Source organism: Salvelinus sp. IW2-2015, linkage group LG11 (assembly GCF_002910315.2).
Source record: "Salvelinus sp. IW2-2015 linkage group LG11, ASM291031v2, whole genome shotgun sequence".
Lineage (NCBI taxonomy): Eukaryota > Metazoa > Chordata > Actinopteri > Salmoniformes > Salmonidae > Salvelinus > Salvelinus sp. IW2-2015.
In genome coordinates, this window is record NC_036851.1 from 21,783,021 (window position 1) to 21,806,343 (window position 23,323).

General features: G+C 41.7%; 2 protein-coding genes across 14 annotated transcripts; both read left to right on the top strand.

Moving 5' to 3' along the window:
* The first annotated feature begins 165 nt into the window (after nucleotides 1–165).
* On the top strand, nucleotides 166–11,236 carry LOC111969975 (6-phosphofructo-2-kinase/fructose-2,6-bisphosphatase 2). Of its 11 annotated transcripts, none has more exons than XM_070445593.1 (17): nucleotides 167–461; nucleotides 1,094–1,246; nucleotides 1,972–2,097; nucleotides 2,455–2,551; nucleotides 5,194–5,260; nucleotides 5,359–5,433; nucleotides 5,626–5,682; nucleotides 5,844–5,968; nucleotides 6,777–6,984; nucleotides 7,309–7,455; nucleotides 7,681–7,785; nucleotides 7,881–8,010; nucleotides 8,095–8,157; nucleotides 8,309–8,373; nucleotides 8,887–9,042; nucleotides 9,681–9,703; nucleotides 10,156–11,236. In XM_070445593.1, the coding sequence occupies exons 2-17, from the start codon at nucleotides 1,159–1,161 to the stop codon at nucleotides 10,193–10,195; spliced, it is 1,572 nt and encodes a 523-aa protein (XP_070301694.1). In that variant the 5' UTR covers nucleotides 167–461; nucleotides 1,094–1,158; the 3' UTR covers nucleotides 10,196–11,236. The 11 variants fall into 11 exon arrangements, 10 of the variants coding, with proteins under 10 accessions (XP_023852167.1, XP_070301693.1, XP_023852168.1 ...); XM_023996403.2 differs by having other exon boundaries at nucleotides 10,363–11,236; XM_070445594.1 differs by lacking the exon at nucleotides 8,887–9,042 and having other exon boundaries at nucleotides 10,363–11,236.
* Nucleotides 11,237–16,411: 5,175 nt separating this feature from the next.
* LOC111969976 (ubiquitin thioesterase OTU1-like) lies at nucleotides 16,412–21,151 on the top strand. 3 transcript variants are annotated; one of them, XM_023996407.2, is made up of 3 exons: nucleotides 16,412–16,496; nucleotides 17,317–17,540; nucleotides 17,661–21,151. In XM_023996407.2, the coding sequence occupies exons 2-3, from the start codon at nucleotides 17,333–17,335 to the stop codon at nucleotides 18,356–18,358; spliced, it is 906 nt and encodes a 301-aa protein (XP_023852175.1). In that variant the 5' UTR covers nucleotides 16,412–16,496; nucleotides 17,317–17,332; the 3' UTR covers nucleotides 18,359–21,151. The 3 variants fall into 3 exon arrangements, with proteins under 3 accessions (XP_023852175.1, XP_070301696.1, XP_023852174.1); XM_070445595.1 differs by lacking the exon at nucleotides 16,412–16,496 and adding an exon at nucleotides 16,579–16,747; XM_023996406.2 differs by lacking the exon at nucleotides 16,412–16,496 and adding an exon at nucleotides 16,934–17,196.
* Nucleotides 21,152–23,323: the final 2,172 nt, after the last annotated feature.

Here is a 23,323-nt window from a genome sequence, read left to right on the forward strand (position 1 = left end):
CTATAGGCTTCAGAAATCTGTATATTATGAAGATTACGGTAAGGAAATTGTGACTCAGACACACCTCATGCTTTTCTGGTTTGGAAGGTGTAGTCAATAGTTACCACAGCCACAAAGTCATAAACCCCGCCTATTTCTACAATGTATTTTAAAATGTGATTTGAAACCTAATGTTATCGACACTTCTAGTCTTTTGCTTAACCCTATCTTTAAATTAAGACCAAAAAGCGAATTTTTGTTTTCATGAATTACAATATATTTGGACCGTGTGGCTGTGGTAATTAGTGGAAGGGCATCAACCGGGTCCGCGTCACCAACATACGAAGGACAGCGTCGACCCCGACCAGACAGTCGCAACGCAGGCTGTAGTGGGACAGAAACATCGTAGAGCAAAAGATCGCGTATCCGTCGTCAGATTAACCTTTTCAGTTCTAATTGCCTCATCGTCTCGCATATTGCAGGTAAATTGCAATAGCTTTGGTGAGTGTATGTGTGCGAAACAACCAATAAGCCTATTATCAGTATTCCAGACAGACATTTTAAGACCCCGGCCCGAGACTACCATTGCACTACAGTAGTGTCGTCGCTTAATAATATTGCATAGCGTACTGCGGTAAATGGCTTCCTTTAGCATCATTTAGCGATGTCCGTTTTTAATGCGTGCGCTATTTTTGATGATAGCCTCAGATATGGTCGCGCAGTAGGCTACATACAGTGCAGTGGCTGTGAAGATCAGATGTTAGTCTCCCTCACTTTGCTGTGTTACTATGTTCTTGAAGGCTGTGGACAGAATATAAAAGTAGCCTATATTACAGCAATATGTCAAGTCGTATACCATTACTTTGTCATTTATTTGAAAGTTCATATCAAACTCATATTACTTAATGTATTGCCAATTTTGAAGTGCTTTTACATTTTATACCAGTACATCAACTTTACTTTAATTGAATATTGTTCAGATAGTGAGTAAATTAGTAATTCTTATTCAGGGAATAGACATGAAAATGTTATGAGTTACTAAGAAATGAAATACTAAAATACTCAGTTACTAGGCCTAGACCTACTGCTACAATAAATCAACCTTCTGTTTCAGATTGTCTGGGGTGATGCTCTTCTAGAGCCTTTGGAAACCTGGCTCAACAAGGACACAACTTCACCATGTCAGCAACCATTCAGAGAAAGACTGGCTTGGCCAACTCTGCTGAAGCCAAGAAAACAGAGCTCAGAATTAATGAGAAAAAATGCTGTAAGTACTGATAAGTCTCCCAGAGAAAACTCTTCAATGCAGGACAGCTGTGCACAGGAAGGGTCATGAGCAGGACGGCATCAATTCCTCTGCAGTCTGCGTGATTGCCTCAGGTTGTTTGGACTGGCACAGAATGAGTCTGCAGGTGATGTTTTGGCTTTATCTCTGAAAGATGTCCCTATGCCTGACATGCAACACATGTAGCTGATGCACACATTCTCAAGCAAATTAGTTTAAAAGAAATACAAGTGCATCAATAATATTGTGAGAGAATAGTCTTCTCTGAAAATGATTCCTTTGGGCATATTTTGGACAAATGATTCATTCTCTTTCCACATCATATTTGTATAATGCATATTATATTGAAATATGATTATAATTAGCCCATATTCTGAACAGTATTCAGCCTACATGCAGTCCTGTTGTGTCCGTAATTGATATGAGAATAGCAAACTATGGCTTGCCAGTGCACTTTGATCTGTCCCTTTTCATCTGAGTATACAGTACATGGGAAATCAAGGACAAGAAATGAATCCAGTGATGTTTGATCACACCAACCAACAACTTTGATAGTTCAATTGTTTTGCCTTATCTACTGTATCTCATTTCATTGTCAGGGATGTGTATCATTTGTAGGTATACTGTATAGACAGTATACAGTAGTATCTGATTTAGTCCAATGTGAATGCACTATAGTATGTATGTCTGTCTGTCTTTTTGTTCAGCATGGGCATCCTACATGACAAACTCTCCCACAGTGATTGTAATGATTGGCCTACCTGCCAGGGGAAAGACCTACATGTCTAAGAAACTGACACGATACCTCAACTGGATTGGGGTGCCAACCAAAGGTGAGTGGGGAAAGACAACCTCTCTACAACTTTACATTTGAAGACATTAGACATGTCCATTTAAGTCTTCCATTATGACAGACTATTGACTATTAACACTCTGGTTTTTGAGAGATCTTTAAATAAGCACACGACTCAACTTTAAATCACAAGTGTATTGTGGCCTACAAAGTAAGGTACTTTCATTAATTAGGTAACTGTCAAGTTTTAAAGCTCCTGAGAACTGAGACGCCCCATGTTGAATAGGATCCTACTTTAAACCAGTCCCATTTCTATGATAGGAGATAGTAGACCATGTAGACACTGATAAAAGCTAGTCATAACTCTATTGTTGATGCCATTTTGTTCGTTTTGTAGTGTTTAACTTGGGTGTCTATCGCCGAGAGGCCGTCAAAGCTTACAAGTCCTACGACTTCTTCAGGCACGACAACAAGGAAGCCATGGAAATAAGGAAGTAAGTTACATTTGTTTTATTCATGCAGTGATATGCATGAGTCATACTGAAAAAGCAGTCACAACTGCTTTGCACACTTCAGTTCACATATGAGAGCCAAAGTTTTGTATAAATGGTAAAATGTTAGGAAAAAAATCATTAATCAAGTATTGTGTCTCCATCATCATGGTCAGATCTGAGTCAATCTCATTACTCCAGCAGTACACCAGGTTCTCTCATGCTTCATTTCACAGATTTACTTTGCAGGGTTGGCTGCTGCATCAATGGCTAATGAGTTTCTGAATCAACACACTGTCTGCTGTGCAAGCAGTTATTCAGTGTACAAAATACTCATATTCTATTAACAGAATACAGTGTACTCAGAAAGTATTCAGACCCCTTCCTTTTTTCCACATTTTGTTACATTACAGCCTTATTCTAAAATTGATTGATGAGGAAAAAAAAATATTCAATCTACATCCAATACCCCATAAAAACAAAACAAAAACAGGTTTTTAGATTTTTTTGCAAATGTATTACAAATAAAAACAGAAATACCTTATTTACTTAAGTATCCAGACCCTTTGCTATGAGACTTGAAATTGAGCTCAGATGCATCCTTTTTCCATTGATTATTCTTGAGATGTTTCTACAACTTGATTGGAGTCCACCTGTGGTAAATTCAATTGATTGGACATGATTTGGAAAGGCACACACCTGTCTATATTAGGTCCCACAGTTGACAGTGCATGTCAAAGCAAAAACAAAGCCATGAGGTCGTAGGAATTGTCCGTAGAGCTCAGAGACAGGATTGTGTATAGGCACAGATCCAGGGAAGGGTACCAAAAACATTATGCAGCATTGAAGGTCCCCAAGAACACAGTGGCCTCCATCATTCTTAAATGGAAGAAGTTTGGAACCACCAAGACTCTTCCTAGAGCTGGCTGGCCACCAGGCCAAACTGAGCAATCGGGGGAGAAGGGCCTTGGTCAGGGAGGTGACCAAGGAACCGATGGTCACTCTGACAGAGCTCCAGAGTTCTTCTGTGGAGATGGAAGAACCTTCCAGAAGGACAACCATCTCTGCAGCAKTCCACCAATCCACCAATCACATGACAGCCCGCTTGGAGTTTGCCAAAAGGCACCTAAAGGACTCTCAGACCATGAGAAAAAATATTCTCTGGTCTGATAAAACCAAGATTGAACTCTTTGGCCTGAATGCCAATGTGGAGGAAACCAGGCACCATCCCTATAGTGAAGCATGGTGGTGGCAGCATCATGCTGTCGGGATGTTTTTCAGTGGCAGGGACTGTGAGACTAGTCATGATTGAGGGAAAGATGAACGGCGCAAAGCACAGAGAGATCCTTGAAAACCTTCTCCAGAGGACTCAGGACCTCAGACTGGGGCGAAGGTTCACCTTKTAACAGGACAATGATGCTAAACACACAGCCAAGACAACGCAGGACTGGCTTCGGGACAAGTCTCATTGTCCTTGAGTGGCCCAGCAGAGCACTTGTACACGATCGAAACATCTCTGGACAGACCTGAAAATAGCTGTGCAGCAACGCTCCCCATCCAACCTGACAGAGCTTGAGAGGATCTGCAAAGAAGAATGGGAGAAACTCTCCAAATACAGCTGTGCCAAGCTTGTAGCGTCATACCCAAGAAGATTTGAGGCTGTAATCGCTGCCAAAGGTCCTTCAACAAAGTACTGAGTAATTGTGATGTTTTTATTTTATTTTTTATTATACATTTTCAAACATTTCTAAAAACCTGTTTTTTGCTTTGTCATTATGGGGTATTGTGTGTAGATCCATGAGGGGGGAAAAAACTATTTAATCCATTTTAGAATAAGGCTGTAACAAAATGTGGGAAAAGTCAAGGGGTCTGAATACTTTCCGAATGCACTTTCCGAATGCACTGTGTGTGTGTGTGTGTGTGTGTGTGTGTGTGTGTGTGTGTGTGTGTGTGTGTGTGTGTGTGTGTGTGTGTGTGTGTGTGTGTGTGTGTGTGTACACAGGATCTGAGGGTCTGTACACACACACACACCACACACACACCAGCTGCCGGATTCAAAATGAAATTGCTTCGTTTTTCATAGTACGGTGCTTCGTGCTTCGTTTTTCATAGTAATTTGTGATGGATTACTATTTTCCAACTAGCTGAACATTTTCTAAGCAAGCCCAAAACTGTATCCAGTATAATCACTGAATGAGACATGCATCCAAATAGGCTCAGAAAGTGAATGTAGTAGTCTGTGTAGAGAATTGCCCTTTATGGACCTGTAAACAGCTTTACTGTTCTTGACATCACAGAATGCTGATCTAAATATACTGCTGCTGCTGTCACTCTTCTGCTCGTATGAGCCTTGCAAAATGTTGAATCGGTATGTTCCGTCACTGTTCTGTCAGTGTTACTATTCAGGTGTCGGTACAGAAGAAAGATAGGCATACAGTAGATCACTCTGGTCTTCTGGCCCGCTTCCCTTACAATCAAACACGAAATTAGCAAATAAATGGTACAGGGGCCGTTAAGATAAAGTATCTAAATAAAAAAAAGTATAGTAGTTTGGATTGCATACCTGCCCCCTTTGCTGCAGACCCACTTTTGAGCCCTTTTTGCTGCAGGCAACTGTAACTGTATTTCCCTCTCCTCTCCCACAGACAGTGTGCCCTGGTAGCCCTGGAGGATGTGAAGGGATATCTAACTGAAGAAGGTGGACAAATCGCTGTACGGCATTTACTCTCTCATTTTGGTTCTTTTTTTGTCTACTCGATATATTTGACACCAGTCCACCAGTTTTGTGATGTTTGCTTTGCTTTGATTAGGTATTTGATGCAACAAACACAACAAGGGAGAGGAGAGACCTCATTCTTGATTTTGGGAAAGAGAATGCATTCAAGGTAACATGCAATGTGCTAAATTGCCAAATATATTTTTGTGTTTGAATTGTATCTCCATATAACATTACTCTGTATTATGGACAGCCATTTAATATTGAGATGAATCTGATAGTGTGTGGTCATGGGACTCTGCATCCATCCCTGTGGTGAGGCAGTATATTGTTGTAGTCTGAGCTATTTTCTTTCCAACAGGTGTTCTTTGTGGAGTCAGTGTGTGACGACCCAGAAGTCATTGCTGCTAATATTCTGGTATGTTCCGATGTCGCCATGTGGGATTGTAATGCTTTACTATGACCCCAGGCCACGGTCAAAAGTATAACCTATTTATACACTGACTATATCTCTGCTATATGACTGACGACTCTCATTGTTTCTTTGCCCACATTCTAATGTGTTATATCTCTATACAGGAGGTGAAGGTATCCAGTCCAGACTACCCAGAGAGGCACAGAGAGAGAGTGATGGATGACTTTCTCAAACGCATAGAGTGCTATAAGGTTACATACCAACCTTTGGATCCCGATGATTATGACAAGTAAGAATGACCAAAGCATATTGTTTATCTCAGTGTTTTGCATTTGAATAGGAGTTTGCCAGGTGGGCTCCGTAGCATTTTTTGGTTGGGGGCCCCCCACCTCGTGGCAACAAAATATAGTGGCTCCCCCTCTTGATGGTGGATAGATAAATGTACTATAATTCTACCCATTTTGCCTTTGGTGGAGAGAAATGTTTGCAATTGTGTAACACATTTCATCTAATTATACTTTTCTTTTTTTTTCATGGGGCAGAGAGAAAAACAGTGCAGTTTTAAAGCTAATACCCTGCAATTCTACACATTTTGCCATGACTTATGCCATGTTAATATGATATCTGAGTGGGAATGACTAACAAAATCAATGAGTTCCCCCTGGAGGTCAGGGCACCTGGGCACGTGCCCTGCGTGGTATTCGGCCATGATTACTGCAAGTTTAGATGGCTGTCTAGACTAACTACAAATTCAAAAATTGATAGCTGACATGGCTGAGTGACATAAGAGAGAAACTGCTGATGGATTACCAATTTTAGAAATTGCACCTGGTGTTTTTCTACTATTCTTTCTCTCAGTTGAAACCCCAACTGAGTTGTTTTATTTTTTTTAGTCCGGGCCCCCTAGTGGCCGGGCCCCTAAGCAACTGCTTGCCTCAATTAGAGGCAATAACTGTTCATACGGATCATTTGTTGTTATACTTAGTAGGCATTAACAGTAATTCTCCAGAATTCCTGTAAATTTGCTGCAACAGTTCAGATGTAAGCCGCCAGGTGGAGACAGAATACAGACAATTGTGTTACTGTGTATCCCGTAGGGACCTATCCTTCATCAAGGTGGAGAATGTGGGCCGGCGCTTCCTGGTGAACCGGGTGCAGGACTACATCCAGAGTAAGATAGTGTACTACCTCATGAACATCCAAGTGCACTCTCACTCCCTCTACCTGTGCCGGCATGGAGAGAGCAATCACAACATGGAGGGCCGTATCGGAGGTGACTCGGAGCTCTCCCCAGGAGGAAAACAGGTATGTGTCCTGTCTGCCATAACGGTTAGGCCCACTCTAGAGAACACAGTCAGCATGACACTGACCCCTGTATTTGAGTCAGTGGACACTACCAGTTTCTATTTCGATTTAGTTGCAGCTAATGGAAAATACTAATTAAAGCTCCTGTACTTTGAATTTGAGTAAACACTGGTAATCTGATCATGTAATTATATACTCTTAAATAGTTAATAGCCTGTTTACGACTATATACAGTAAAAAGTACCCTGATGGATGGGCTTGTTATTGAAACTAATCTCTTCACTAGTTTTACGGTATCTTTCTCCTTTGCCCCCTCTGGTCCAGTTTGCTCATGCCTTGCACAGCTTCATTGAGGAGCACAAACTGTCTGACTTGAAGGTATGGACTAGCCAGCTGAGACGCACCATCCAGACTGCTGAGGAGCTGATTGTGCCCTACGAACAGTGGAAGATCCTCAACGAGATCGATGCTGTCAGTACTGACTTCACCTCTGATCTCTCACTTATCACTGGTCTAACATAATTAATACCATGAGGGTTTAATTTAGGTAGACACCTTTTGTGATGAAAATGAACTTGTTCTGTGATAAAGGACTTGTAATATTCCTTGTTTGTATAATAATTAATGATTTATCATTACTTGTCAACTCAACTGACAAGGCAAATTTTCCAGAGTTTTCTCTTTCCTGTCTGTTAGGGTGTGTGTGAGGAGATGACCTATGATATGATCCAGAAATCCTTCCCAGAAGAGTTTGCCCTGAGGGACCAGGACAAGTACCACTACCGCTACCCAGGGGGAGAGGTAAAGTCCTACCCTCTTACCACTTTTCTGAGGCCCTGTTCTTGGCAGGGTGAGGGATCACTAAGGCTCAGTGTGTCCCCTCTCCCTCCCTGTAGTCCTACCAGGACCTGGTGCAGCGGTTAGAGCCTGTCATCATGGAGCTAGAGAGACAGGGCAACGTGCTGGTTATCTGTCACCAGGCTGTCATGCGCTGCCTGCTGGCCTACTTCCTGGATAAGAGTGCAGGTGGGTGAGCACACACCGCACAGTACTTTTACTGACAGTTTCACAAACACCAGAGGTAATGACACTTTATTTTGTCTTTCATAGATGACCTGCCCTACCTGAAATGTCCACTGCACACAGTGCTCAAACTCACTCCTGTTGCATATGGTAAGTCTTTGTGTTCATTAAATGCTGAACAAATTGTTCTGACAATTATTTTATGCATGTTCACATCTGAGTTCCTGTTCCTCTATCACCACTTGTCGTTTGTATTGCAATTAGGAACGGGTCACATCAATTTCTCTGCAACTTTCCCCAGGCTGTAAAGTGGAAATGTTTTATCTTAATGTGAAGGCAGTGAACACACATCGCGACCGACCACTTGTGAGTAACATTGCACGTTATCCTCAGTGGCAAGGCTCTGCTCTGTTCTGCTCACATATCACATGCTTCACTGAACATTTTCTTGGTTATTTTTCCTCTTTAACCAAACTAGCTCAAGCTACAGTATGTCTGGTTAAATGAGTAGTTAGTGTGACTTTATATTTAACTTGGAGGCAGCTATAACTGATCACATTTCCCTGCTTGCAAACACCACCACCAATGCTCTGGTCCCCTTTAATAACTGACTTGTATTGATGGGTGTACAACACAGTGTGGTGCAAAGGACAACAGCCTTTGCACCATAACCTTTGCCCTCTGAAGTTGCTTTTAGATTGTCTTTTTTTGCAGAATCACCTTTTTCTTGTCCAATAGCATTTAAAAAAAAAAAWTTGTGGTGGTTGGTCAAGGAAAACTATTGTTCGATTGCTGTATTTTGGGGAATTGTCCCAGTAACGCTGGGTGTGCTCAGGTCTTTTTCTTTAATGCACCTGGTGTTTCCCCATCTCCAATCAGGATAATGTCCCGAGGGACCCAGCTCCCATGCTGCTCCGGCGGAATAGTTATACCCCCCTGTCCAGTCACGACCAGTTCAAGCGGCCCAGGCTCTACAGTGCCGGCAACCGGCCCTGGCTCCCCGAGATGCCAGAGGGGATGCTGCAGCAAAGCCAAGTTAGTGTCAAAAATTGGCGCCCACTTAATGAATCACTCTTAATTCAACTCGGTCACCTCCCTCTTCCCACCTGCCACCCCCACCCCACCCCAAGCCAATCCCTCTTTATCCTTAGCATCCCCTTACCATTAAATCCCCTTGATAATCCAGACATGTTGTGGTCTTGTTGGTGGCTTCTCCTCTTTATATTATGTCTGTCTCTCCCCCAACATCAGCTGTTTGTCTTGCATGGTCTCCCTTTTTCTTCATAGGCTGTATGTCTCCAGCTTGAATATGCATAGCACTATTCCTATCCCAAACAAACTGCACCACTTACCTCTTATACTCATTTACGTCTTCTGAAAACCATTCCAGAAGATACACAGTTAAAACGTCTTCCAGTAAGCAGGTGTTATACATTAGTCAGTTAAATCCATCTGGTGATCCTAGGAGAAGCATGCTCTGTACAACAATTAGCTTCAGAGCTCAATACCACACAAGGACAGTAAATATAGACATGTTGATGTTTTGAGATGCATATTCAAAGTTTCTTGTTGTGGTGCAAGTGTGTTGGTTCAATTTGGTTTGTTGTGAGTTCAGTACTATAGCTAGTCCCCCCATTTGTGTCTCTTCCTTTTGTCCCTGTCTGTCATTACAGCCTCGTATAGGAAGCTGTTTTCTGTGAGTATTTTAGATATATTCCTGCAGAAAGTTTCTGTTTAAGCAATAGGGCCCAAAGGGGTGTGGTATATGGCCAATATACCACGATTAAGGGCTGTTCTTATGTACGACGCAACGTAGAGTGCCTGGATATATCCCTTAGCCATATATTGGCCATATACCACAAACCCCAAAGGTGCCTTATTGCTATTATAAACTGGGTAGCAACATAATTATAACAGTAAACAAGTAATTTTGCGCATGGTATATTGTCTGATATACCACAGCTTTTAGCCAATCAGCATTCAGGGTGCTAATTACCCAGTTTATAATTTCATTTATTCACATGAGACGTAATCTCAAACGATGGATTATGTATCACCTTTAAATAATATCGACATACAGTATGATGGAATGCTGTATCATAATTTTCAGTTACTGATAGTACTAATCATTTTGTTCCCTCTTTGTAGTATATTGATGATGGTGTATCATGAGAAACATTTTCCCTAGCAGAGATCTCTGTGCATTGGTTTTTCTGAAGCAAAACACTAGTAGTAATGTAAGACCTGTCTTTTCTTTTTAAGACAATGATTAATCAGACTGCTCTGAAACGTGTTAAGACAGTGATAGAAAAGAGACCAGGAATATTATATGAGTCATGTCTGTTCTGTTTGAAGGACTCCCTGTGTGAAGGAGTCAACTATGACAGCCCAGAAACTAGTGGCTGTTTCCGCTTCTGAGTGACTACGAAGTCACCTTCATGTTCAGCTGGTGCCTCAGTATCTCCCTGTGACCCTGAAGCTCATCATCCTCTCCTCCATTTCTCTGCATGCCAAACCTCTGGAACAACTGGTAGAATACTGTAACAAAAAAAGCAGTTTTAGAAACATCTCAAGGATGATCATTGGAAACAGGATGCACCTGAGCTCAATTTCGATTCTCATAGCAAAAGCTCTGAATACTTATGTAAATAAGGTGTTTCAACCTGTTTTTGCTTTATCATTATGGGTTATTGTGTGTAGACTGCTGAGGATTTTTTTATTGATTTAATTCATTTTAGAATAAGGCTGTAACGTAACAAAATGTGGAAAAAATCTAGTGGGCTGAATACTTTCCGAAGGCACATATATATATATATACTTTTAGATTAGAAGTTAGTCCAGTGCTCTTTAAAAATTGAATTATTGTATACTGAAGTTGTCACATTTTATTAAGGTTGCAAGTTATTTCCTGTGCCTTTTGGGGCATGCTGAAAGCCTTGCTGGAAACTCATCTGTTCTGTGCATAATAAATATGTGTATAATCATACACATGAAGGTTCCAAATAAATGTCAAGAGGTGTGACTATATATTTGATAGTTTTCCAAGGACAGCCTGCTCTGGTCAAGAATGTACTGTATTCAATACACGGTGGCGTGAATTTTAACATGCCAAATGTTGCCTGTTGATATGGACTTCATTTCATCAATCAGCTAGTTTAGCATTGTTGAATTGTATTTAAGACGTTTCTCCAGTAATTGTATTAAAGAGTCAATGAAGATATAAAACAGGTGTAATTGTTCTCTCCTTTTTGTGTGTGAGTTTTGGGGAAGGAGGTATCAGGTTTCAAGTTCATTCCCTACTCTTTGTATGGCTCAAGATAACTATTAAGCACTACACACACAACTCAGGTCATGTCACTTCAAATGCATTATCAGAATATTAACTATATGAGGCTTTAATATTTCACTGTAATTTGTATTTGACAGATGTATGTACTTGACATGCAGACTGTACAGACAGTGAGTCACGTGGCTTGCTGTATAAAGCAAGCAGACAGGCATCGAGGCATACAGTTACTGTTCGATTGAACTTTAGAATGGTCAAAGTTAGTGACCTAAGCGATTTTGAGTGTGGTATGAGTGTCGGTGCCAGGTGTCCCGGTTCCAGTATCTCAGAAACGGCCTCCTGGGCTTTTCACGCACGACAGTGTCTAGGGTTTACCGAGAATGTTGTGACAAACAAAAAACATCCAGTCAGCAGCAGTCCTGTGGGCGAAAATGGCTTGATGAGAGGTCCAAGAAGAATGGCAAGATTCGTGCAAGCTAACAGCGGGCTGCAAACAGACAAATAACGTCTCAGTACAACAGTGCTTTGCAGAACGGCATCTCGGAACGCACAACTCGTTGGTCCATGTCACGGGTGGGCTATTGCAGCAAATCAAATAACGTTTTATTTGTCACATGCGCCGAGTACAACACACCTTTCCGTTAAATGCTTACTTACAAGCCCTTAACCAACAACGCAGTTCAAAAAATGACTTAAGAAAATATTTTATAAATAAACTAAAGTCCAAAAATTAAAAAGTTACAAAGTTACATAACAATAACGAGGCTATATAAAGGGAGTACCGGTACCGAGTCAATGTGCAGGGGTACAGGTTAGTTGAGGTCATTTGTAAAGTGACTATGCATATATAATAAACAGCGAGTAGCAGCAGTGTAATAACAAATGTAAATAGTCTGTGTCGCTATTTGATTAATTGTTCAGCAGTCTTATGGCTTGGGGTGGAAGCTGTTAAGGACACTTTTAGGCCAAGACTTGGCACTACGGTACCGCTTGCCGTGCGGTATCAGAGAGAACAGTGTATGACTTGGGTGACTGGAGTCATTGACAATTTTTGGGGGCCTTCCTCTGACATCGCCTAGTCTATAGGTCCTGGATGTGCTTGGCCCCAGGATGTACTGGGAGGTACGCACTACCCTCTGTAGCGCCTTACGGTCAGATGCGGTGCAGTGGCCATACCAGGCGTGATGCAACCGGTCAGAATGGTTCATCTGTTTGAAACATGTAGGTATTACAGACTCGGTCAGGGAGAGATTGAAAGTGTCATTGAAGACACTTGCTAGTTGGTCCGCGCATGCTTTGAGTACACGTCCTGGTAATCCGTCTGGCCCCGCAGTTTTGTGAATGTTGACCTGTTTAAAGGTCTTGCTCACATCGGCTACGGAGAACGTGATCACTCAGTTGTCCGGAACAGTTGGTGCTCTCATGCATGCTTCACTGTTTCTTGCCTTGAAGTTAGCATGAAAGGCATTTAGCTCGTCTGGTAGGCTCGCGTCACTGGGCAGCTCGTGGCTGAGTTTCCCTTTGTAGTCCGTAAAAATGTTCAAGCCCTGCCGCATCCAACGAGCGTCAGAGCCGGGGTAGTAGAATTCAATCTTAGTCCTGTATTGATACTTTGCCTGTTTGATGGTTCGTCTGCGGTCATAGCGGGACTTCTAATAAGCGTTGGATTAGTGTCCCGCTCCTTGAAAGCGGCAGCTCTAGCCTTTAGCTCGGTGCGGCTTTACCTGTAATCCATGATGACCAGTCCTATCAGCTAAAAACAAGAAGTGGTTCCAGTGGGCACGCAATCGAGGAGTGGAAAAACATTGCCTGGTCCGACCAATCCTGGTTCGTGATGCGTAATGCTGATGGCAGAGTCAGGATTTGGCTTAAACAGCACGAGCCCATAGCCCCATCCTGCCCAGTGTCAATGGTACAGGCTGGTGGCAATGGTGTGTGGAATGTTTTCCTGGCACATGTTAAGTCCCTTGATACTAATTGTGCAACGTTTCTATTCCTTGAAAAACTCAGGCTCTTCTGGAGGCGAAGGGGGGTCCGACCTGGTACTAGATGGGTGTACCTAATAAACTGGCCACTGCGTCTATGTCACAGAGTTAACATTTATTTTTAAAAGAGACTTGGAATCATAGCTGGATCCATCCACAATTTCCACAATGGAAATAAGTCTCTGACTTTGAAGTGATATTCCTGTCACGTTTTAGAAATGTTAAACTGTGTGAATACTTTTTTTTCTCACTAATTGGTCTTTTGACGAATCAGGTCAGCTCTGAAAAAGTGAAAAGATCTGATATGATTGTTCAAAAGACTAATTAGTGGAACAAATATCAGAATTGGTCTGCCTGTGTAATCGCAGCCTGTGTGTTCTCAATGTCAACAAATCTAAAGAGCTGATCGTGGACTTCAGGAGACAACAGAGAGAGCACGCCCCCGATGGGGCCGCAGTGGAGAAGATGAAAAGTTCCTCGGCGTACACATCACTAACAATCTGAAATGGAACGGGGTCTTATCAACCTCAAGAGGCTGAAGAAATTTGGCTTGGTCCCTAGACCCTCACTTGCTTCTACAGAACCACCATTGAGGGCATCCTGTCAGGCTGTATCACCGCCTGATATGGCAACTGCACTGTCCGCAACGGCAGGGCTCTCCAGAGGGTGGTGCGGTCTGCCCAACGCATCCCCGGGGGCACACTGCCTGCCCTCCAGGACATCTACAACACCTGGTGTCACAGGAAGGCCAAGAAGATCATCAAGGGCCTCAGCCACCCAAGCCACAGCCAATTTACCCCGCTACCATTGAGAAGGCGAGATCAGTACGGATGGATCAAAGCTGGGACCGAGAGACTGAAAAACAGCTTCTATCTCAAGGACATCACACTGTTAAATCGTTACCACTAGCCGGCCTCCGCCCAGTATCCTGCCCTGAACTTTAGTCACCGTCACTAGCCAGCTACCACCCGGTTACTCAACCCTGCACCTTAGAGGCTGCTGCCCTATGAACAAGGTCATGGAACACTTTAATAATGGAACACTGGTGACTTTAGTAATGTTTACATACTGTTTTACCCACTTCATATGTACTGTATGTACTGTATATTCAGATTTCTAGTCGAGGCCTATCCTATTTAACTATTGCTGTATACTATTCTACTCTACGTATTCTTCAGATATACTACATATTCTATCCATATACTGTCTATAATGTCTATTAATCCCATCATATACTGTGTATATATACAGTACCAGTCAAAAGTTTGGACACACCTACTAATTCAAGGGTTTTTCTTTATTTTTACTATTTTCTACATTGTAGAATAATAGTGAAGACATCAAAACTATGAAATATCACATATGGAATCATGTAGTAACCAAAGAAGTGTTAAACAAATCCAAATATACTTTATATTTGAGGTTCTTCAAAGTAGCCACCCTTTGCCTTGATGACAGCTTCACACACTCTTGGCATTCTCTCAACCAGCTTCACCTGGAATCCTTTTCCAACAGTCTTGAAGGAGTTCCCACATATGCTGAGTACTTGTTGGCTGCTTTACCTTCACTCTGCAGTCCAACTCATCCCAAACCATCTCAATTGGGTTGAGGTCAGGTGATTGTGGAGGCCAGGTCATCTGATACAGCACTCCATCACTCTCCTTCTTGGTTAAATAGCCCTTACAGAGCCTGGAGGTGTGTTTTGGGTCATCATCCTGTTGAAAAACAAGTGATAGTTCCACTAAGCGCAAACCAGATGGGATGGCGTATCGCTGCAGAATGCTGTGGTAGCCATGCTGGTTAAGTGTGCCTTGAATTCTAATTAAATCACAGTGTAACCAGTAAAGCACCCCCACACCATCACAACTCCTCCTCCATACTTTACGGTGGGAACCACACATGCGGAGATCATCCGTTCACCTACTCTGCGTCTCACAAAGACATGGCGGTTGGAACCAAAAATCTCAAATTTGGACTCATCAGACCAAAGGACAGTTTTCCACCGGTTTAATGTTTATTGGTCGTGTTTCTTGGCCCAAGCAAGTCTCTTCTTATTATTGGTGTCCTTTAGTAGGTTTTTTTGCAGCAATTCGACTATGAAGGCCTGATTCACGCAGTCTCCTCTGAACAGTTGATGTTGAGATGTGTCTGTTACTTGAACTCTGTGAAGCATTTATTTGGGCTGCAATCTGAGGTGCAGTTGAACTAATGAACGTATCCTCTACAGCAGAGGTAACTCTGGGTCTTACTTTCCTGTGGCGGTCCTCATGAGAACCAGTTTCATCATAGCGCTTGATGGTTTTTGCGACTGCAATTGAAGAAACTTTCAAAGTTCTTGAAATGTTCCGTATTGACTGACCTTCATGTCTTAAAGTAATGATGGACTGTAATTTCTCTTTGCTTATTTGAGCTGTTCTTGCCATAATATGGACTTGGTATTTGACCAAATAGGGCTATCTTCTGTATAACACCATTACCTTGTCACAACACAACTGATTGGCTCAAACGCATTAAGAAGGAAATAAATTCCACAAATTAACTTTGAACAAGGCACACCTGTTAATTGAAATGCATTCCAGGTCACCACCTCATGAAGCTGGTTGAGAAAATGCCAAGAGTGTGCAAAGCTGTGATCTAGGCAAAGGGTGGCTACTTTGAAGAATCTCAAATATAAAATATATTTTGATTTGTTAAACCCTTTTTTGGTTACATGAGTCCATATGTGTTATTTCATAGTTTTGATGTCTTCACTATTATTCTACAATGTAGAACATAGTACAAATAAAGTAAAACCCTTGAATGAGTAGGTGTGTCCAAGCTTTTTGCTGGTACTCTGCACTATGACATTGCTCATCCAAATATTTCTATATTTCTTAATTCCATTCTTTTACTTTTTAGATTTGTGTGTATTGTGTGTTGTTAGATATGACTACACTGTTGGAGCTAGGAGCACAAGCATGTCCCTACACCCGCAACAACATCTACTAAATACTGTAGGTATGTGTATGCGACCAATAGGATTTGATTTGATTATATTTTTAACTGATAATAAAATGAATCAATCCCCTCTTCAGGCCAAAAGAAAACAAGCTTGTGTATACGTCATATTTGTGTATAGTAACAACATTACGAACGACACAGTTGTGACGTTGTACACTTTAGAGACTGTCATTGGATATTGATTGTTCGCGCCGCGGCAGGGTAACACTTTTCATCAGGTAAGCAAATAAATAATGGTCAATTATTAATTAAACAGGTTCATTACGTAGCATTGGTGTCTATGAAGCTAGTTATGTAAAGCAAGGCTGCAGTGTCGTTAGTTAGTGTAAAGTACCATATTTATATATTTCTTAATTCCATTATTTAACTTTTAGACGTGTGTGTATTGTTGTGAATTCTAGATACTTCACAGTTGAAGCTAGGAACACAAGCATTTCGCTACACCCGCAATAACATCTGCTAAATATAAGTATGTGACCAATACAATTTGATTTGAACAGTTTAGCCAGCTAGCTTAGTAGCCGTTTGCTAGCCAAGCATTGGCTAGCAAATGGTAGCTAGTTGTCAAGCTAGCTAGCTAACTACCAATCAGTTCATCAATGATATTGTTCATTCATAAATATCTGTGCTTGTGTGTAGCTAGACAGTTTGAGTTTACCATTTTAATTGAAGCCAGATAGCCAGCTCGTCTAGTATTGTAGCTAGCAGAAGAAGAAGGTGTCCATAACATGCTAACTTGCTAACTGGTGACTGTGCTGCTAAAACAAAAATACTCTTGGGAGTGGCAGAACAAAGAAATTGTTGCAGTCAGTTGTTTTGCTTGTACTGCTGTGATCAGCAGTTTAGCCACTTGTTTAGCTCCACCAAAGTGTCATCAGCATGATGTGACATGAAACAAATAACTTTTTCATTAGAAATGTAAGTAAGTCTAGCTTCAAGGTTCCTTGGTCTGAATAAACTAGTATACACTTCACAGGCTTGTAGGTGACTTACAACTGAAGATGATCCCTTGTTGAATGGTGTTTTTTCCTCCCACAGTTTAAGGACCCCCAGGATGTTGCGTCTGCGTTGTAAAACCAAAAATGGGAGCCACATAATGCAGGGCCTGACCCACCAGTCCAGTGTTCAAGAGCTGAAGAGCAAGGTAGAGGAGCTGACTGGTATTCCCTGTGATGTACAGAAGATCATGGTTGGCTACCCTCCCTCCAGCTTGGACCTCCGAAACAGAGATGCTCACCTAAGGGACTACCCTATCAAATCAGGTAGGCTATGGTGTCTCTTCTTACTTGAATAAATCAAATGTTACATTCACACAGCTGGATAGACTTCACCCTGCTATGTCATGGCTGCATTTGATTCAGAAAATGACACATTTGTTGCAGGAGACACTCTCATTGTTGAGGAGAAGAACAAGATGAAGACCCAGACCATAAATTCAGCTGTAACCAAGGGACCCCGTCTGGAGTCTCCCCCGGTGCTGGCCAGACGGGTCGTTCCAGCAGACAACTCCTGCCTGTTCACCAGTGTCTCTTACGTGGTAGAGGGGGGGGTATACGACCCAGCTTGTGCCCCCGAGATGCGAGGCCTCATCACCCAGATTGTGTCCAGCAACCCCATGGCTTACTCTGAGGCGGTGTTGGGAAAGACCAACGAGGAGTACTGCACCTGGATCAGACGTGACGACACCTGGGGCGGAGCCATCGAGGTGTCCATCCTGTCTAAGTTCCACCAATGTGAGATCTGTGTAGTGGACACGCAGACGGTGCGTGTGGATCGATTTGGTGAGGACGCTGGCTACCACAAACGCGTGCTGCTCATCTACGACGGCATCCACTACGACCCACTGCAAAAGGAGACGCCAGGCTCCGACGCTCCACCCCAGACCATCTTCTCCACCACAGACGACATCATCCTGGCCCAGGCCCTGGAGCTGGCGGATGAGGCGCGAAGGAAGCGGCAGTTTACGGACGTCAACCGCTTTGCCCTGCGCTGCCTGGTGTGTCAGACAGGCCTAGTAGGACAGAAGGAGGCCCGGGAACATGCCAAGGAGACGGGCCATGCCAACTTTGGAGAGGTGTGAGTCAGAGCACTTCCTCACAACCACCACGAACCACCATGCCCCCACATCTTACAACTCTGTGTGTCTGTATGATCCTCTACCTCACTTGATCCAGCATCAGACACTGTGTTCAGTCTTACCTGTTCAGTATTACAACTACATCTGTCAGCTCACAGGCTACTTTACTGCAAGGTTATGAGCTCATGAAAAATATCCTGTACAATTGTTTTGGGGTCATTTTTAGTCTCACCCAACACATAGTGGGTGATTGTTCGTTGAAGTGTTGTTGCTCAGCAATGTAGCATGTGTTCAGTTTGTCGACACTAATGGAGCAGAAAACTTTCTTAACAGACCTGGAGATGCCTGAAAATGCCTTACTTTGACAGTTGATTTGTGGCATAAAAGGTTTAGAATGGCTAGACTCCAGTACTACCACAGAAATCAGAAAACTTTTTCTGGGGCCATTGTGGCATGATACACGTTTGGTTTTACACATCAATGACAATATTAATTTAAAAGGTTTTGTTTGTAGATGCCTCACCAGTACTTGAAAAAAGTGAAAACTGTTGCAAAATATCAAATATAAACCCAGTTACTTGGTAGAAAAGCTGTTCTTTCATTGTTTTACAGTGGCAATGTCTTTAATATTAGATAATAGCGGAGTTTAGCTAGATTCCTTATAGGTCAATACAACCCTAAATTCTTCAATGGTGCTGTGACAAGCTTATTTTCCAAATGTAGGCTATTACTGAATTAGTTATTTTATGCAGTGTGAGGTGTCTGCACCTTGGTGTGAAACATTAATATTTAATGCGATTATTATTATGCCATGGCACTCTGCCATTAAAAGGCCATAGTGGGATTGGTTTTTCTTAATTTTTTTCTGTTTTCTATATGGTGTCATTTTATTTACTGAACAAAAAATTTGAATTGTTGTATTTTTGAGCTTTTAATCTTGGAATTGATAGATGAATAGACTTTATGATATATAATGTAAATCTAAGGGATGAATCCTCTTACATTTGCAGTTCAGGTACTGTCTACACAATGTGCTTTGCATCTCAACATTCACTTCATGATCGTGTTTTTTGTTTTTATCTCCCATTACCCTCACTCATATTGTTGGACTATTGTGAGGACCACCAAGTGTTGTCATGTTGAACTATGTATGTTACATCTAAATGCATGTCAGAGGAAGACTGCGACTCGTTATTATACTTTCACCAATGAAAGCCACCTCGGCCTTGCTCTTGCCTGGAAACCCGATGTTGAATTGCATTGAATTCTAGGCCGGGCAGAAATGACTGTTTTAATCAGGAACGTTTCTTCCCACGACCTCTACCAGCCAGAATGTTGAATAAATTTATATTTTAATGTACTTTACTGGTTGTCCATGCGGTTGGTCCTTTTGGCGGTAGGAATGTGAGACTATATTCCACAGGAAAGTATAATTACATAAGCTTTTCAAAGCACTGGTAGTGGGTTCAGATTTCTATCACCTGAAGCATGCGCACAAAATAGAAATGCATGTACAAGATGCATGCATACTTGCCACGCTTATGCATGTGTTTACATGGTTCTGCGCATGCTTCAGGTGATAGAAATCTGCACCCACTACCAGCGCTTTGAAAAGCTTATGTAATAATATAGTCCTGTGGATATATATTGTCTCACATTCCTACCACCAAAGAACAAATCGCACCGACAACCGGTAAAGTACGTTAAAATGTCATTTTATTCAACATTCTGGCTTGTAGATGTTGTGAGGAAACTTTCCTGATTCAAACGCTCATTTTTGCCAGATGTAGAATTCATTGCAATTCAATGTTGAGTTTCTTGGCAACCCTTGCTATTGAAACGGAGTGTAGAAGACATTGATATAGATAGTTGAACCCTTTAAACATGAATTCAAACATTTCTTCAAGTGGTTGGTAATGTTACTGGCAAAAAGATTCCTCCCATTATTTTTGTTGGCAGAGACCAGTCTAATGGTGAAAGGCTGGTGATTTGGGTTTTTTCCCCATCAGACTACTAATACAGTCTAAAAGCTCTCGCACATCTATTCCCATTTTTCTAAACAAAATATATCTTTTAGCTTTTGTCAGCTGGTCATAAACAGATACCAAAGTGTCCCTTTCAGAAAACTCGTGACTTGTTATTTATAGAAAATGTATCAGCACTAGAAATCTTGTCTTACAATGAAATACTCTGGGTCAGGGCCGAGTTTGTGTGGTAGCCTATACTGCCCTACAAAGGCAAAATGCCGTAACTACGAAGTTGGTCAAAAATATTTTATCTATTGTAATGGCCAGGTATGTTTTCTGATTAATGTGGTATTTCGTTTCCTGACACAAGAAGTCAATTGATCAGAATATATAATGGTGTATCAGAAATTGCTGTCTCTAGACAGAAAAAGACTGAAGACAGATTTTGATGTTGCCTGTTCTTGCTTGGACTTTCCAAAGCCTTTGACGTGTAAGAGGTATGGGTCTGGGGCATGGTTTTAGTGCAGAGCTCTCCAACCCTGTTCCAGGAGAGCTACCTTCCTGTAGGTTTTCACTCCAACCTCAGTTGTAACTCACCTGATTCAGTTTATCAACCAGCTAATTATTAAAATCAGATTAGGTATGGAGTGAAAACCTACAGGACAGTAATAGCTCTCCATGAACAGGGTTGGAGAGCCCTGTTCTATTGGGTGTTGATGTGATTACATGGATGTTCAAGGACACTTTCAATGAATGTTGCACACAAAGCACTACAGAGAAACTGAGTTTACTTGATTTTTCACAATAAAAGTCACCATTTAGGAGATTATTTGAGTGAATGTGTTTTTGTATTTGGTTTCAGATTCTAATGTGCTTTAAGTCCTGCAAATTGATACCATGTTGTCAACCAATGAATGATCTATCTCTCTTAGCAATCGTACCGCTGCCATTCACTGTTAACCTTTTGCAATGTAGGCTACTCTGTTCTAACAGTGTATGAGGATCTCTGTCAGGCTTTAGTTTCATGTTTTAAAGCATATCTCTCTGATGGGAGAATGTAATGTGGAGCTATATGACAGTAACCCTAGACACCATCAGTAACTGAATACAGTAATGCATATCTGTTTTCCTTATGATAAATTGCACAATACAGATGGGATTCATTTGCAGGATGTCAGCAAAAAAGGCCTAGCCTAGGCCGCCGCTAGTGGGTGTTAGATATCGGAGAACTAGTGGCTGCCTAGGGAACAAAAATGGTAATGCTATTGTAGTATACTTGTATTTAAATATTGTACAATTTAGGGCTCTATTCACGCTGTAAAATTGAAGTGTCACAGATTCTGCGATATAAATTTAAAGGTAATTTCAGATTGAGCCAACATATGCAGTGTTTACCGTGAATACTGTCTCTGCTAAAGCTGAAACATTGCCTTTAAATTTCAATCACGTAAAGCTGAATTTCTGCAATGCGGATTGAATAAAGCCCTAAATCTTGCTCAATTTAGTTAGACTAACTTTATAATTATACAGAACAAAAATATAAATGCAACAATTTCAATGATTTTCATATAAGGAAATCAGTCAATTTAAAAAAATTGTATGGATTTGGGACTTAAGATTCACATGACTGGGCAGGGGCGTGGGCCTGGGAAGGCATAGGCCCACCCACTGGGGAACCAGGCCCAGCCAATTAGAATGAGTTTTTCCCCACAAAAAGGGGCGTTACAGACAGAAATAGTCCTCTTTTTCATCAGCTGTACGGGTGGCTGGTCTCAGACGATCCCGCATGTGATGAAGCCGAATGTGGAGGTCCTGGGCTGGCATGGTTACATGTGGTCTGCGGTTGTGAGGCTGGTTGGACGTACTGCCAAATTCTCTAAAGTGATGTTGAAGGCAGCTTATGGTAGAGAAATTAACATTCGATTATCTGGCAACAGCTCTGGTAGACATTCCTGCAGTCAGCATTCCAATTGCACACTCCCTCAACCTTGTGTTGTGACAAAACTGCACATTTTAGAGTGGCCTTTTATTGTCCTCAGCACAAGGTGCACCTATGTAATGATCATGTTGTTTAATCAACTTCTTGATATGCCACACCTGTCAGGTGGATTGATTATCTTGGCAAATGAGAAATGCTCACTAACAGGGATGTAAACAAATTTGTACACACCATTTGAGAGAAATAATCTTTTTGTGCCTGTGGAACATTTTGGGGATATTTTATTTCAGCTCATGAAACATGGGACCAGGGTTCAGGGACCAAAGGCAGCTATAATGAATCCCAATCCTGCAAACAGGATTAAATCAATTGAATCATTGCCAATTTGCTGGATTAGACATGTCATTTTAAAAGAACCTTCAACCTCCAATAATAGGATTGGAAACCTGTGCATGACTACAGTGACACACATCTACACTCATTTTCAAACAGGTATTCTGTGAATATAAGACATTAGTGGTAGGCATTATTTTAAATACTGTAACAAAATTGCTTACTGCTTCCAGGATCAAGGTTAGCAGCCCTAAAACATGTAGTACACCCAGTGACGGAAGAGGAAGGGATGCACCCCACTCGCTGTTCAATGAATGTCAATGGGCTTCTTCGTCATTGCAGGCGACTGCCTACTGACTGATCTACAAATAAACTTCCATCATCAATAACTACTCGTTATTATTCGTAGATCAGTCAGTCCTTTACAATTGACCAATAATACATACGGTTTTAATCCTCTCGAATTTGGCCATTGAACTAACTAGACCAGTCTCGATGAGTCTATGGAAGACACACCAATTAAGTAGACCAGAACTGACCATTTTTTTCAACGGTAAACGGCCTCAGTGAACTATCTTCATTTATCCACCATCTTTTGTAGACCTACAACTACACTGGCTGCATTTAGACAGGCAGCAACAATTCAGATTTTTTTTTTTTTTTACACTAATTGGTCTAAAAGACCAATATCAGAATTGGGTTGCCTGTCTAAACGCAGCCATATATGTG